Source organism: Mytilus edulis, chromosome 1, assembly GCF_963676685.1.
Source record: "Mytilus edulis chromosome 1, xbMytEdul2.2, whole genome shotgun sequence".
Classification (NCBI taxonomy): Eukaryota; Metazoa; Mollusca; class Bivalvia; order Mytilida; family Mytilidae; genus Mytilus; species Mytilus edulis.
The window spans coordinates 83,007,400-83,022,231 of record NC_092344.1 but is presented as its reverse complement, the minus strand read 5'-3'; the positions used below and the strand labels follow the sequence as shown (position 1 = coordinate 83,022,231).

Here is a 14,832-nt window from a genome sequence, read left to right as displayed (position 1 = left end):
AGTCCGTGATTTGATTATGTGTAAATGCATTTTTGATTAGTAAATACACGAATGTCGTTGCCTAGCATAAAACACAAACACTGTCTACGCACCCGATCTGAACATACGTTAACTAAAGTTGGCTTAATCTGAACCCTTCTTACTGTAAAATGATATCAGTAAAAGTAATGATACATAAAAAAGTTAACGGAAATAACCAAAATTAGTGGAAAGAACAACTGATCCGATCATTTACCACCAAACTGCCTACTCCAGAAAAATAGAGGAACAATCAACGACAAGACAACATTACGCAATAGTTATTTCTCATTATGTCATTTCAATGTCTTATGTTTCTAGAATTGTCTTTCATACATATCAGATTAAAAATTATTATATTTTGGATCTGAGAATTATAAAAGATGCTTATCAGTCATATCTTTCTCTCTCTACCAACAAAAGTCTCCTTGATTTAAAATATAATAATAAAAAAGTTAAAGCATGCATTTACCAATAGTCTAGTCAAAATAGATGAAAAATGTGGCCAACCTCAAAAAAATTGCAACAGAATTATTTTTGGTATTTTTCAAATCTAAAAGGCTTTCTATGTAACATACTAAAAGACTACCAAGATATCCGAGTGGGAAAATGGATTTTTTGGGTGAAAAATAGCAAAATTTGACAAAAATAGTGAAAAACTGGGAAAAGCTTGTTAAACATTCATTTTTGATGATAATAATTTCAAATCAAAAGTTTTACAACAGGTTATACAGTGTTTATGAAATATTATGATAAAAAAATAGTTTTTGTTTTATAAACATGAAATTTTAGGTGAAAACATCCAATTTTTGTTGGAATTTGAGATTCACATAGTGTGAATTGATTACCAAAACGGACAGGAAAATATAAATATTGGTAATAGAGGTTCATTTGATAGTTCAATTACTGCGGAAGCGTATTTGCACCATGCACATTTTTTTTTAATTTCTTCCTATGTTTGCATTATAACACAGACATTTGTAAGATAACTCAAATATTCGTTTAATAAGGCAAACCTTTGCGTTATAACAAAAAAACCTTTGAGAGATAATGCAAATATTTGCGTAATTTGGAACTAATAGAAATATGAAGAAAATAATTTATGTGGCATAAATACGATTCCGTAAATAAAAAGAAATTACTTTGGGATATATTGTTAAACATGCATTTCTATTCCACTTACTATGAATATTGACACAGGGATTTGTTTGACATAGTTATGCGCTGCTCATAATAATACTCTTGATTTATTTATTAACTTGATGCACTATAAGTAGGTGCTATATCGTGTAAAGCTAGGTTTTTAGGCATTTTATGCTTTTTTTTCTCAAAATCAAGAGGGACAAAAATACAAATTTCATCTTGTTATTAAAAATGTTCCTTATGTATGTATGACTTCAAATGGCTTTACCATATTTCTTGTCTTCAGTTTGATTATTCGTTGATGTTTTGTGCTTCTTATTCATATTAAGTGGAAAAGATTTCATCGACACAAACGAAGGAGCTTACACCCATTTTAATAATAACAAACAATAATGCAATGGAAAGTAATTCATGCATGGACTTGGTATATCTCTAATCGAGGAATTACTATGACTTCATTTCTCAGTATCCCAAATTCATTCTTCAAGGATATTAAGCAATGAAGTTGAAATAAAACGCCATTCTCACTTGGAGGAGACAAGTTATCTCCTATTGCATTCTACCTACCTCTGTAATGCCACCTGGTTTCATCTTCGTAGATAAATAACAAAATATGACCAAAAATGTGAATAAATAAGTTAATTATGCCATTAAAAAACAGCCTGGTGGTAAAAAGTTCCTCTTTGGGCATTTTGTTTTTGTAAGTTTGAAAATTACTTGCACATAACCGACAATAAACATAAAACTAACAAATGTGAAATATATTCCAAAAATATAATGGATTTGTTAATAAAGGACAACGATTATTTTGTCTATGATAGTTTTCTTTTTTATGACATAGAACTAATGGTGTGGGATTGTATATAATAAGTGTACAAATTGTAAATTAAAAAAAACAAAACACATGGCACACGTTTGTTGTAAATATTCAAAGCGAAGCTCATGAATTATAATATTCTTGATTCTTGCTGTAAATCTGTACAATATAATGAAATAATGAGAATAAGAATTAAATTATCAATTCTACAAAAATGTGTACAACTATTATACAAAAGAAAAAATATAATAGAAAACGTGCATGGAAGAACACATGAACCGGGTGAATAAATCTATACCTGCAGATCTAGCCGTCTGAATTGATCTTACATTTAGCATGATTCTTTTACTTTATATGACGTACCGGAATGACGAAAACCTTAGTTTTGTTCGGACTGGTCAATATAGTATCTTTATACACAAACATGTCTGTTTTAATTGCGTTAAATTTGCAATTGTTTTCAATGAACTTATTCACCTCAAACCCCACAACCAATCCCATGCGGCCGGGTTAATATATTAACAATGAGAAGCCGGTTATTATTTATATTTTCATCAAAATTCAGCTGTCGAAACAGCCTGCTGCTTTCTACATCTATCAGGCATTATTTTATGTAATAAGCTAGACGAGTGATATAACCACCTACGAGCGTCGTGTTGTTCTCTTTGTGATTTTAAAAGCTACTATGCCTTAACAATTTATGAAAATTTTAGAAAATATTTGTTTTATATAACAATCTGAAATGTATCGCCTACTTTACTGATCATTATTAAATGTTGAAATTCTTAACTACATGTATCAGTAAAAATAAGGTAAACGTCATATAAACCGTGCTTGATGGACACGATCAATAAACAATCATTCTAGCCAACAAATTATAGATAACCTACTGCTTATAGTATCCGAGAAAAAAGCCGTACAACAAAAACTGATGAACTATGAATAAAAGGTCAAGGTCAGATGATTCTTAAAGACAGACAAAACTCCTTACGATAATCCCATACATTAAAGATAATGAATATATAGCTTAGATTATCAGAGAAACTAACAATAAGCATTGATCAAACAATTATGAAAATGAAATCAACGTCCGAAGAACACTGCCAGTCAGACATGTACACATACATGCAATAATTTCACCAGATACAGTTGACCTTTGCGTATGACGTTTCAGAAAAAGAGATAACCACGAAACTTTAAAAGTTTACTAATGCACCAAAACCAGGCCTTGAAGGCATAAAACTTTGCTCAGTGCTCTGAGCACAAAAATCATGCTCGAAACATGAAATCCAGTAATTTGATTGGTTGATTTTCGAGTCTGAGCAAGGGTCCGGAAACGGTCATATTTGCCAGTCATGTCCTAAACTGAAACTATAATGTCCTAAACTTTTAATTTGGATTTAGGTCAAATTTTATTTTTCAACAGTAATAATTTCGGTCATTTCGTTGAGATTGACTTTCAAAATCGCCATTTTGAACGTATTTTTGTTTTGTTATCGATTTCCTGTAATTAAACTGCCACTCCAATAAAGTGTAATAATCCTGAGGGCCCTCCTAATAACTATATTAATGCCTCGGGGAGCTATTGGCTAATGATTGCTAATCTCTTTACCTGTGTTTTTAATTCACACCTGGCATTTAATCACAAGCTCCAAACTATTATTAAAAAGAAATAAAAATTCCATACCAACTGGCTTCATTATTTAATTACCCAACAGGTCAGACAATTGTCAATTATGATTTAAAATCAAATTAAAACTTGGTTTAATTTACGTAGAAAATTATTTTTTTTTACTTCTAAAACACGTGCTTTGTTAACTATGTAATACACATGCTTGAAATTCTCTTCCACAGATTTAGACAATTAATCGTAAATTTAAAATAATTTCATCCTAAATAAAGCTAGTGCAACTATTTTAATTAATATTCTTGCACTATTAGGGGTAAAATATTAAAAAGCCGATGATTTCCTGTGATTTGGGTAAACAAAACTAATCCCGGAAATGAGTCCGGAATTGTTCGTCTTACTATTGTCGCATTACATCCGGTTTGAATTTTGACTTCAGAATCGAAAGAAACATAAGTGATAACTGAGAATATTATCGTTTTGAGTCATTAAAATCATTTTATTTTTAAACTGTTGCCTTCCCTTAATTGCTCTTGATCAATTTTTGGAAAATGGTAAGACAAATCATGAAGCAATTGCAATGCAACAGTGAAACAAGTTTGTTGATGCTACGAACATGACGATCGAGTATGAGCATACTCATAATGAGTCTCATGCAGTAATGTGATTTTGACAATCATTTTTTGAAAAGGGGCATCAACTTTTAAGTTGTATGAAAATGACCGAAATTAGGTGAAAAAATTTCCGGATCCTTGAGTCTGAGTACAAAAGTCATGCTCGAAAGTTTTATGACCGTGAGGCCAGAGGTCAATGTCATATGAACCCTTCCAGACGGAAGGGTATTCTTTAATTTTAGTTTTTATTAAATTTTGATGCAAAATCTAGAATATTACACGAATGTTCACAGTGATTGAACTGTACGCTGTGCAATCTAACATTACAGCACAGTTTATTCATCAATTTCAAATTAGAACATGGAATACATCATTTACATAAGGCAAAAGGGCAATGTGCAATGAATGTGCAACGGGTGGTTAATGGGAATCTAATAATTTATTGTTTTTATATATTTTTTCTCAGTCCAACTTAGAAAGTGGTAAAACGAATATAATATATATAATATATATTAGCTATAAGCTTAAAAGACATAGTCTAAAAAATAAGGCTTCTCGTTTGCAAAATTCCGCCAAAAATCGGTCAACAAATGTATATAAAATAAGCAATTAAAGCTGGCGTCTGATTACATTGAACCATATTTACTTATCAATCTGTAGTTAATGATTTAAGAACATGATAATTATTTCTAGTTCATTATTTTAAATGAGTAAAACATCGGCTCAAAATATTTTACAAATCCTAGGGTTGCATTTGACCAAAATATTTTCATTTTCATAGTATAACTGGAACCTATGGTAACCAAAAATTCTTTCCTGATTTCACTTAAGCAATGATTGTCGATGATACAACTTTCCCTCACAGATAGACCAAATGAAGTATAAGTTAGAAACCAGAGGTCACCATAGGGACTTTGATAATAAGAAAAACCCATACGGCATAGCAAGCTTAAAACGGTCTCGAAATAACAAATGTAAAACAATACTAGTATCTAATAATGGTTGGAGTGTATTTCTGTAAATTGCAACTAACTTCCAGACACAGCAAAATCACCGTTTCCTGAACGGTGTGGAAAATAGTATGAATAGTTTTTCGATACTGTATAAATGCTTAACAGTCTAGAATTATGATTTCCGTCATATTTATAAAAGTTAATAACAACACAATATCTTGACTACAATGAACTGCCAAGTCGACTGAATGTATCACACGCATACTGTTATCTTTATACCGTTTTCTTTTTTGGGGGATTTGGGAGAGGGGGGGGCGGGGTTGACATAATGTTAATCAATCAATACGGTGTTTCATTGTGTATTAGTTTACTTACATCTTTGAAAGCGTTATCTAGTTCTGTTCTGTCAATTTTGTCGTCTTTGTCCAAATTGTGTTTCTTTAAAACCTGGAAACAAAATTAACCCATAGATAACCTTTAATGGGAATCTAAATAATAGAACAACCTTATATAAATATGTAATAGAAGCGTAGTGAGAGCGTAGTAAGGTCGTGGTAAGATCGCAAAGGTCGCTGTACCATCGTAGCAAGAGCGTATCGAAAGCGCGGTTCTATTCGTAGAGACTTCACTACGATCTCACAGCGACGTTATTATGACCTCACTACGACCATCACGTTCTCACGCTTCCACTACGACTATACCACGTTTACCAGACGCTGTTAAAGACCATAGTACGATTCTAGCACCCCAATGCCGTTCTCATCACGCTCTTCTTACGACCTGACTACGTTCATACTACGACCATCATGCTCATGGTCATTTTCACATAAAATATATAAAAGTTGTTCAGGTTTTGTTTGTCTGTGTGTAATTTAGACTTCTTGTCTTTTTTCTCTAACGACTCAATCATGATAGACACATCTGTGTCATCCCTGCTATCGATCACTAAAACATCGTTATTTTAAGTTTGATGGACCAACATAAAGATGTGATTCTGGTTGGATTGGTCGGTCCGACATCTCTCCTGGATCAGGACTCGTTACTATCAGATCCCCTTCTGCCTCTACATCTTCCACTACAACCACACCCACGTATTCTGGTAGATTTTGGTGGCATGACTGTGTAGTTTCCGAAAAAAATCTACGTATTAATCAGAAATAGAAGGAATGGAACAGTATTGATATGGAACACGATGTTGGCGTTATTGCTGAGAACGTAGTAAGATCGCGGTATGAATTTAGATTCGTGGAAATAACGTGCTATAATAGCAGTAGAAGCGTGGTAAGATCGTGTTGCAAACGAATAACTCGTGGTATGGTCGTAGTGAGAACATGATGAGTGTAGTAAGATCATGATAGTCATAGAACAAGCGTGGTGAAAACGTGGTATAATCGCAGCAGGATCGTGGTAGAAGCGTATTGAGGACATACTATCATCGTGAAAACAACGAAAATTAAATTTTTTATGCCGCTCATACCGCGATCTCACCACGATCTGAATCAATTTAAGATCGCGGTGAGCGTGGTGTGATCGTGGACTAGTGGGACTGGGGATTAAGGTATAACACACGTACATTGTATTTATTTATCGTCTTTTTAACACTGTTTCCAACATTGTTCTGCTGTATTGATGTTTTGATGACAAGGTTGATAACCTTTTATATACAAACCTTATAAAACTCAAATCTCAATATAACTAGTGTACCTTTAAGAAAACATCCACAGCCATTGTAACTCTGCGATGCTCACGCTTGGCCTTTTCTTGCACATTTTTCTTTTCTAATTTCTTTCTAAAAACCAAATTAAAAACTATGTAAATATAAAAAATGTGATAAATACTGAATATCGACAAATTTACATTAAGTTAAATTTCGCTATTTTCGAGTGAGACATTTAACTGCAAAATTTACCATTCGAATATTTAACCATTTATTGAAATGTATCGTACAAGGCCATGAACAAGAATAATGGGTCAGTGAAAATTTAACTGTTTAATCTAAGACCAAATCGCCAAAAACCCGACTAAAAAGGAATTCGATATACTTAACGAGTTTATTATACATATCGTTTGATGTTGGTGTTTTTGAAAACTGATATTAGTACTTCGCAAGATGAGCCCGACTCTAGATGTGGGATTTCCCCGCTGTGTTGAAGACCCCTTGTCGGTTTTCTGTTCTATGGCTGGGTTGTTGTCGATTTGACACATTCCAGATTTCCATTCTTAATTTTATTTAAAGTAAATGTGCACCAACCCGAATAACGTTAAACATTTTATTCAACTAAATCTGATCTAGATATTAAACGTAATTCGCATTTTTGTTTCGTTTATTTTTTGTAATAGGAAATTTTGATTTGACTACCAAGCATTCTTAACTTATACGCTCACATCATGTTATAGTTTGATTTACAATAATAATAAGGCGTACATAATCATAAGCTTGGTGTCTTTGATAAGTTTATTATGTATTGTCGAAATGCGCATCTGGTGCAACAAAATTGGTACCGTTGATTATATTACTACCACTGGGTCGATGCCTCTGCTGGTGGACTATTAGTCCCCGAGGGTATCACCAGCCCAGTAGCCAGTACTTCGGTACTGGCATGAAAATGCGGATTTTTTGTGTTATTAAAATTTGCTGTTACAAAATATTATAAATTATTATAAATTAAGGAATGTATCTCCCTCATGCAAAGCTCTGATTCCTTTCACGAATTTGGCTATACTTTTTGGACCTTTTAGATTATAGCTCTACATCTTTTATATATGCTTTGGATTTCAAATATTTTGGCCACGAGCATCACTGAAGAGACATGTATTGTCGAAATGCGCATCTGGTGCAACAAAATTGGTACCGTTGATTATATTATTAAAAACCCACTAAACCGATGACACTGATGGTTTTGTTTCCACTCCTAGTGTATCACCAGCACAGTGGTCCACTTGAATTACCATTGAGTCATTGGGGAATGAAAATTGTCGTCTTCAATAATTTACTAGAAGTTTCAACGTAAGGTAAAATTGTTGCTTTCGTATCTGACCGTCATTAACCCAAGCACGAATTCAAAAAACGTATTTCTTGATTTAAAATTAACACCAACAAATCCAGTACTTTAGACAAGATATTTTTGTTTACGACTATACAAGAAATTCAATTTCAATTTAATTCCGTTAGGTTATTACAATCAAACAGTTTTCAGACAAGTATAGGTTTCAAATGTCTTTAATGTAAACAACATTACAATTTTGATATGGTTTTAGAAAACCCTAAGGTTATAACAACAAATCGAATAAATCTGAATATGCTAGTTATTGCTTTTCTAGTGATTGATATAATTATGATCAGTAACTGATTATATTGTTAAACTTGCTAAAATTGTTTCGATAGGCTTTTAACTCTGGCGTGGAAATTCTTTTGTGTAATTTTCGGCACATTTGTTTTGAATGTCCACAAAGTGTATGATTCCAGCTTCAACTTGCTCCTGTTTTTTTAAATCAAAAGTAGCAAGCTCCGAAATGTTTTCCTACAATAAATCTTGAGAAAGTTCTGCATAAAATACAATAAATGTTTATTATAAAATCGACTTACTTGGCAAGTTTTGTGTTAGGGAATTTATCTAAATGAACCCCTATTCTTCTCTCTAAAATGTAACGGAACACATCAGATTCGGAATCAGCATACTGAAATAAAATAAAAACAAAGACATCAAAATGAAAATAAAAGTTGTCCTTAAGACCACAGGAGCTAGTATGCACAAGATTATAGTTATAAATAAAATATTAGTACTATTTTAAAAGTACAAAATGTATCCAAAGGGTTGCTCATAGGAACATCTTAGTATCCAAGATGAGTTTTGTCAATTTTAGAATATATGAAAGGGTGTCATCTCAAAGGCTATTTTCAACGTTTTCTTAATTACTTATTGTAATTTTTGTTCTTGTCAACACGTAAAATTTTAGAATAATTCAATCAAATGATGCTATATATGTTATTTTCTTATATTCTTGGGTAAAAAAAAACGCCCAGTAATTGGAGTAAACATTCGAAGAAAGGTCAGGCTCACAAATGTCAATGTAGTAGTGATCCGTCACAACAAATGTTGTATAGATATTTCCAATGAAAAAAAGCAAAATGCTCCAAATAAAAATTCATACAAGACTTCAAAAACGAATCATTTGGGAAGAAATTGAGCTGAAAAGTAATAATAGAAGATACAATATAGAGAGTTTGAAATTTACTAGTGAGTATGACTGCAGTAATGACACGAAGAAAATATCTGTACTTATACATCCCGTTATACTGTTATTGTTCTATCAGTATGAACATTTTTGTATTGTTATATTTCATTTTTGTTAATATGCTTTGTCTATATGCGTTTTTGTGTTTCTTTGATACATATGACGTGGCTCTGTACCGTCATTGTGTTATAGTGCCAATGTTTGTTTACTAAATAAATATTTTAAGCAAGTTTAACAATAATTATTATATTTGTTTGTTTTTATAATGATTAATTTAATAACACAATGTTGACTGCTGTACCCCTATTTTTGAAATTTTTACCTATTAAGTCTGTTTGTTTTATTCACACATCGTTGTCAATATAATGGAATTTTATGCAATTGTCATATGAGTGAGAGGTTTAGCTAGCAATAAAACAAGGTTTAACCCACCATTTTCTACTCGAGAAAATGCCTGTACCAATTCCGGAATGTGACAGTTGTTGACAGTTAATTTTGCCAATTGATTAAGGACTTTCCGTTTTGAATCTTTCCTAGAAGTTCAGTAATTTTGTAATTTTACTTTTTACAACCAAATGCAAATATTAAAAGAAATATGAAAAGATAGGTAACATGTTACATTTTTGTTATTGTATATACGCACTCTTTGACATGCATCATAATTACTTTTTAGTAGCACAAGGATTTTAATATTTTTACATATCTTTGTACAGAAATAACTGTGTCAATAATACCGGTTACATAATATTTTGAATAAAAAACTTAAGACTTGAATTGTTTAGGGAGGTATGACTCCGTGTCGAAAGAATTCTATCTGGATCAATACTGTTTACATATCAATTACACATGTAAATGCACACGTAAATCAAATTTAAATATTTTCAATATGTCAGTTTTAAAAATAGCATACAGGATTATAAAAAAATTAGACATGACATTTATTATACATATACTTTAAAGTCAATTTATCGATAAAATTTATGCGAAAAAAAGGTATCCAAAAACATAATAGAGTGTTTTAAATATTATTTTTTTAATTTTCAAAATTGATTTTCTGTAGAAAATATTTTTGTGTCATTACATGTATAATTAATTTTGTTTTGGTTGGGGGATGGCAAAAAATAAAGAAAATGATAAAGCAACTTCATACTACATACCCTTGACTTACTTTTTAACATGATAATAACACAAACTTAAACATGTAAACAATGCAAAAGTCAGTGAGGCATGATAATGAGGAGGGGCATATAATATCCATTGAAATGAGACGCGCAAATACTAAGACCGTCGCATGCCAAATATCATTGACCTAACCAATTAATGTTAAATATTAAACGACATCACAAACTTTAACATGTAAATTGCGCAAGTTTCAGAGTCAATAGATCATGACTAAGGGGGCGAGATCAACAAATTTCTATTGCAATGAGATGTTCGAAGGCCAATGTAATTCATACCTAAGACAGTTGACCTACTATAAGTGCCTCCCTTAAAATTACCTAATGACAAACTAATACAATGTTGAAGCCATCACCGGCGCCACCTACATTTGACACAGCACGCATGAGTTTCTCTATCGCCCATTTGTCAACCGCTAAACAATAGAACGCTTAGAAATATGCGTCCAAAATAAAATGAGATCGGACAAATACAATCATTATCTAACAATAACACACGCTAAGTTTTATAAAAGAAAAGAAATTTGGACCAAGGCTTAAAAAATTGAGTTGCATTGTAACTTGAAATGGAAAAAGCAGTTGTAAATGACGAAAACTGTTCTCAACGTAATGAAGTACAACAAGTACTACCTTTGAAGGAAAAAACCAATTCACACCAGATATTGTTTTTTTTTTTTGGGGGGGGGGGGGAGGGGGGTCATCTTGTATTTTGAAATGTTTGAATTCTCAAGCTAATTTAAAGCAATACACGTGCAATTTAACTTCGTTTTGTTAAAAGTTCAAGAATATTTCACGATACTCCAAACAGAATCTTACAAATGTCTTGTGCTTATAGTAATAAGCATCTTCTCTAGTCAAGGTTTATAATCCCCTCACCTTCTCTCCGAAGAGGAGGGGAGTGGATCGCAACACTTGGCTAGAGAAAATAAGTTATGATTGATTCATAATAATATTATTACCAATAGAAGTCCTAAGGTTTTATTTGAATCTGGGTCGTATTTAAAGCGATATCGTCTATCTAACAATTGCGGAATCTGATCCAAAGGCTGTAATCTCTCTAAGAAATTATCCCCTTGTCGCATGGATAACCACCAACCTAAAAAATATAGACACAAGTTTAACATGTAAATATAGGCAACAGTAGTATACCGCTGTTCGAAAGTCATAAATCGATTGAGAGAAAACAAATCCGGGTTACAAACTAAAACTGAAGTAGACACATAAACTATAAGAGGAAAACAACGAAACAACAGAAACACTGAAGTGCAACAAAAACCCAAAACGACAATGCAACACACACAGAAACGAACTATAAGATAACAACTGCCATTGTCCTGACTTAGTACAGGACATTTTAAGAAAAATGGTAAATGTGTAAATGTACCCTCGGAAAAAACAATAGAAATAACATTTGCCACCAATACAGTTCCGTCGGAACAAATTGAGGATCTATCGGTTTTGCACTAGTCATCATAAGTAATTTAAAGCTTTTTGTTTAAATGTTATCAAACAACATGAACGTTACAAATAACAGGAAGCACAAATGAATTCTAAGTGAAAATGAGACCGGAAGTTGATTGATTTATGGAGTGATATCTGATTTAATTCCAGTAACAATATATCAGGACCATACCAAGCTAATCGAGTTAAATATACCATATTTTATTAAAAGATATTCTAGGTGATTTTTTGTTCGTGCTTGATCAAAAGGTATTAGTCCACAGGAAATAAATTTTCTGAGTCACATTATTCTAACCCCAAACCAACTGATATTTGCTCTTTCTCCTAAATGTCGCATGTTAAGCTCTGTAGCTTATGCCTATGAAGCGATCATCGCACAATTTTACTTCTTGATGATTTTTTAAAACTTAATTTTTTTTTAATTTGAAATCTATATATATTTATTTATTACGATGTTAAGCTCCAAATGATTTTATGATGAATTTTACCTTTAAACTCTACTATAGATCAAACAGAATATATTCATTTTACACATATACCATTGATTTCATCTGAGTGCTGCTTCAACCTTTGGTGGATTGTATATATCGAGCCTCAAATGATTCTGTCTGTCACGATATACTTGAGAAAAACAAATCCCCGAACTGTAAGATTGATGTAACAAAATCTTTTCTCGTTTATGTTGATGCATATGTTATTGAATATCGTTGTCACATCTTATTCATAATCTGAATTCTAACATTACTATTCCTAAACCTAAAGGTTATATGTCTCAAGTAATTATATTACAATAAGGGAAGTACAATAATGTTATACTAATAAGATTTTAATTGTAATCTAACACATGTATCTACAATAACAAGTATTTCGATCTGAATGAATTTTCTACATAAGCAAATGCCTGTATCAATTCAGGAATATAACAGTTGTTATCATTTCGTTCCATGTGTTTTGAGCTTTTGATTTTTCCATTTGATAAGAGACATTTCTTTTTGTATTTTCGTCGGAGTTCAGTATTTTTGTGAGTTTACTTTTTTCAACTTTTAAAATCTTAAGTACTAGAACTTATTCCATTGTTTGTACATCATACATTTTGCTATTCAGGAGAATAAATACAGATAAACACTATTGGTATTCAGTTAGGAACATTTCTACAACGAAGAACCGAACTGAAGTCCTTTAAAGTTATAAATAGTTTTTTTGCCTACAATTATCCACTTATGAAATGTCAAGACCGGTTCGCGCTCGCCAGCAATAAGGTTCAACTCAGCCTAATTTTATCCCTGAAGCGCATTGCCCTCTAAAAATTGCATCACCAATCACAATAAGCAAAGCCAATAGCATATGTATATAAATTGCTTACCATCATAACAATGTATTGGAAAGTTACATAATACTCCGCCATCAACATACGTATTGGTTTCTCCATTTTCTGTATAATTTGTAGCTTGAAACATTCCTGAAAAAAAACAATGCCAAAAAATTATGACAAACTACATTTATTAAAATAAGAGTGTATTAAACTCTTTGAAAGATTTAAGAACGTCAAAAAAGCATGTGTTGTAGTCGGTATTTCGGCACTGATATGATTTATAAACCTTTCTCAAAACAGTTCTTAAATTATAAAATAATAAAGAAACTAAGGTCTCATCTCCGTCAGTCAAAGTTGACCTATGATTGATTTGGCTATAATGTTATTGCCCTTTTTAATTACAGAGCTCTTCAACTAATGTCTTTCAAATATACGGCTTTTGAGTGTTTCTGATAATGGTAAATCCAGAAAAGCGCTTCGGACACATGGAAAAGAGTCCCATGCGGAATAAATGGCTTCATATATATTTTTGAAAAAATAAATTTCAACGAAAATGATTGTATTTCAAAATAAAAGATCAAATGATAATGGTGGTGAATATACTAAAAGTATAAATACTAATTTCAATTATTTTTTTTAACAAATTATGCTATGTTTTATTACCTGGTATGGACATAGACATACGAACGGCAAGTCTGATTGGCATATTTGGCGTAGTTTTAACATGACAATATTCCTCAATCATATGATTCAAATTTGTCACGACTATACACAACTCTCTTCCAGTTTTCTCGTAAAGCTACAAATGTATAACAAACAATATACAGAAAGTAAAAATACAGTTTTCATGTCATGAATATATCATAAACTTTTGAAGTGTTAAGGGAAACATTTACCTCAGTTATACAAATAAGTTTTCTTTCTATAAAAAAGACCAAATATTATGTTTTTATAAGGCACTATAACCTACAAGACTATCACTAAATGAACATTTTACCATGATTTTCCTAGGATAAAAACAAAGTATGCATTTTTAAAGACATTTTCATTGGGTTTTATGAAGTGATGCAATTTACATATTTTTATTTGAGCCATAACTACAATGTATGTAGTATAATCCTTTTTAGTTATATTTTGAAACACTAGGTATTATTGTTGGTTAAAAGCTTATTAGAGCTTGTTTGAATGCTATGCCGACTCTAAATAAAGCTTATTTATTATTATTTATATTAAGCACTTGTGTTGAATGTCACCCTCGTGCAAAAAGGGAAATCAATGTAGAGAAAAACGCAGTATATGCAGTACATTGTGATATAGTTCTCAATTCTGAAGACATAGATTTAAGTTTGTAACCTCGATTTGTTTTCGCTTAATCGATTTATGACTTTTGATCAGCGATATTAATATACTGTTGCCTTTATAGATCATGCGTCGTTCCATTTGACAACATAAACGTTTATCTATGAATTAATA

At 31.8% G+C, this 14,832-nt stretch overlaps 1 protein-coding gene across 9 annotated transcripts in view; it reads right to left on the bottom strand.

Annotated features, from left to right (window-relative positions):
* The window catches only part of LOC139492122 (uncharacterized), a 42,313-nt gene that overhangs the window by 5,454 nt on the left and 22,027 nt on the right, over positions 1 to 14,832 (bottom strand). For 5 of the 9 annotated variants that reach the window (XM_071280263.1, XM_071280306.1, XM_071280289.1 and 2 more), the window contains 7 exons: positions 14,023 to 14,158; positions 13,411 to 13,506; positions 11,546 to 11,682; positions 8,759 to 8,850; positions 6,877 to 6,961; positions 5,548 to 5,619; positions 1,729 to 1,752 (listed from right to left, as the gene is read on the bottom strand). In XM_071280263.1, coding sequence (XP_071136364.1) covers positions 1,729 to 1,752; positions 5,548 to 5,619; positions 6,877 to 6,961; positions 8,759 to 8,850; positions 11,546 to 11,682; positions 13,411 to 13,506; positions 14,023 to 14,158 — 642 coding nt within the window. The remainder of the gene's footprint in view (positions 1 to 1,728; positions 1,753 to 5,547; positions 5,620 to 6,876; positions 6,962 to 8,758; positions 8,851 to 11,545; positions 11,683 to 13,410; positions 13,507 to 14,022; positions 14,159 to 14,832) is intronic. The other 4 variants (XM_071280270.1, XM_071280321.1, XM_071280296.1 and 1 more) reach the window with 1 other exon arrangement.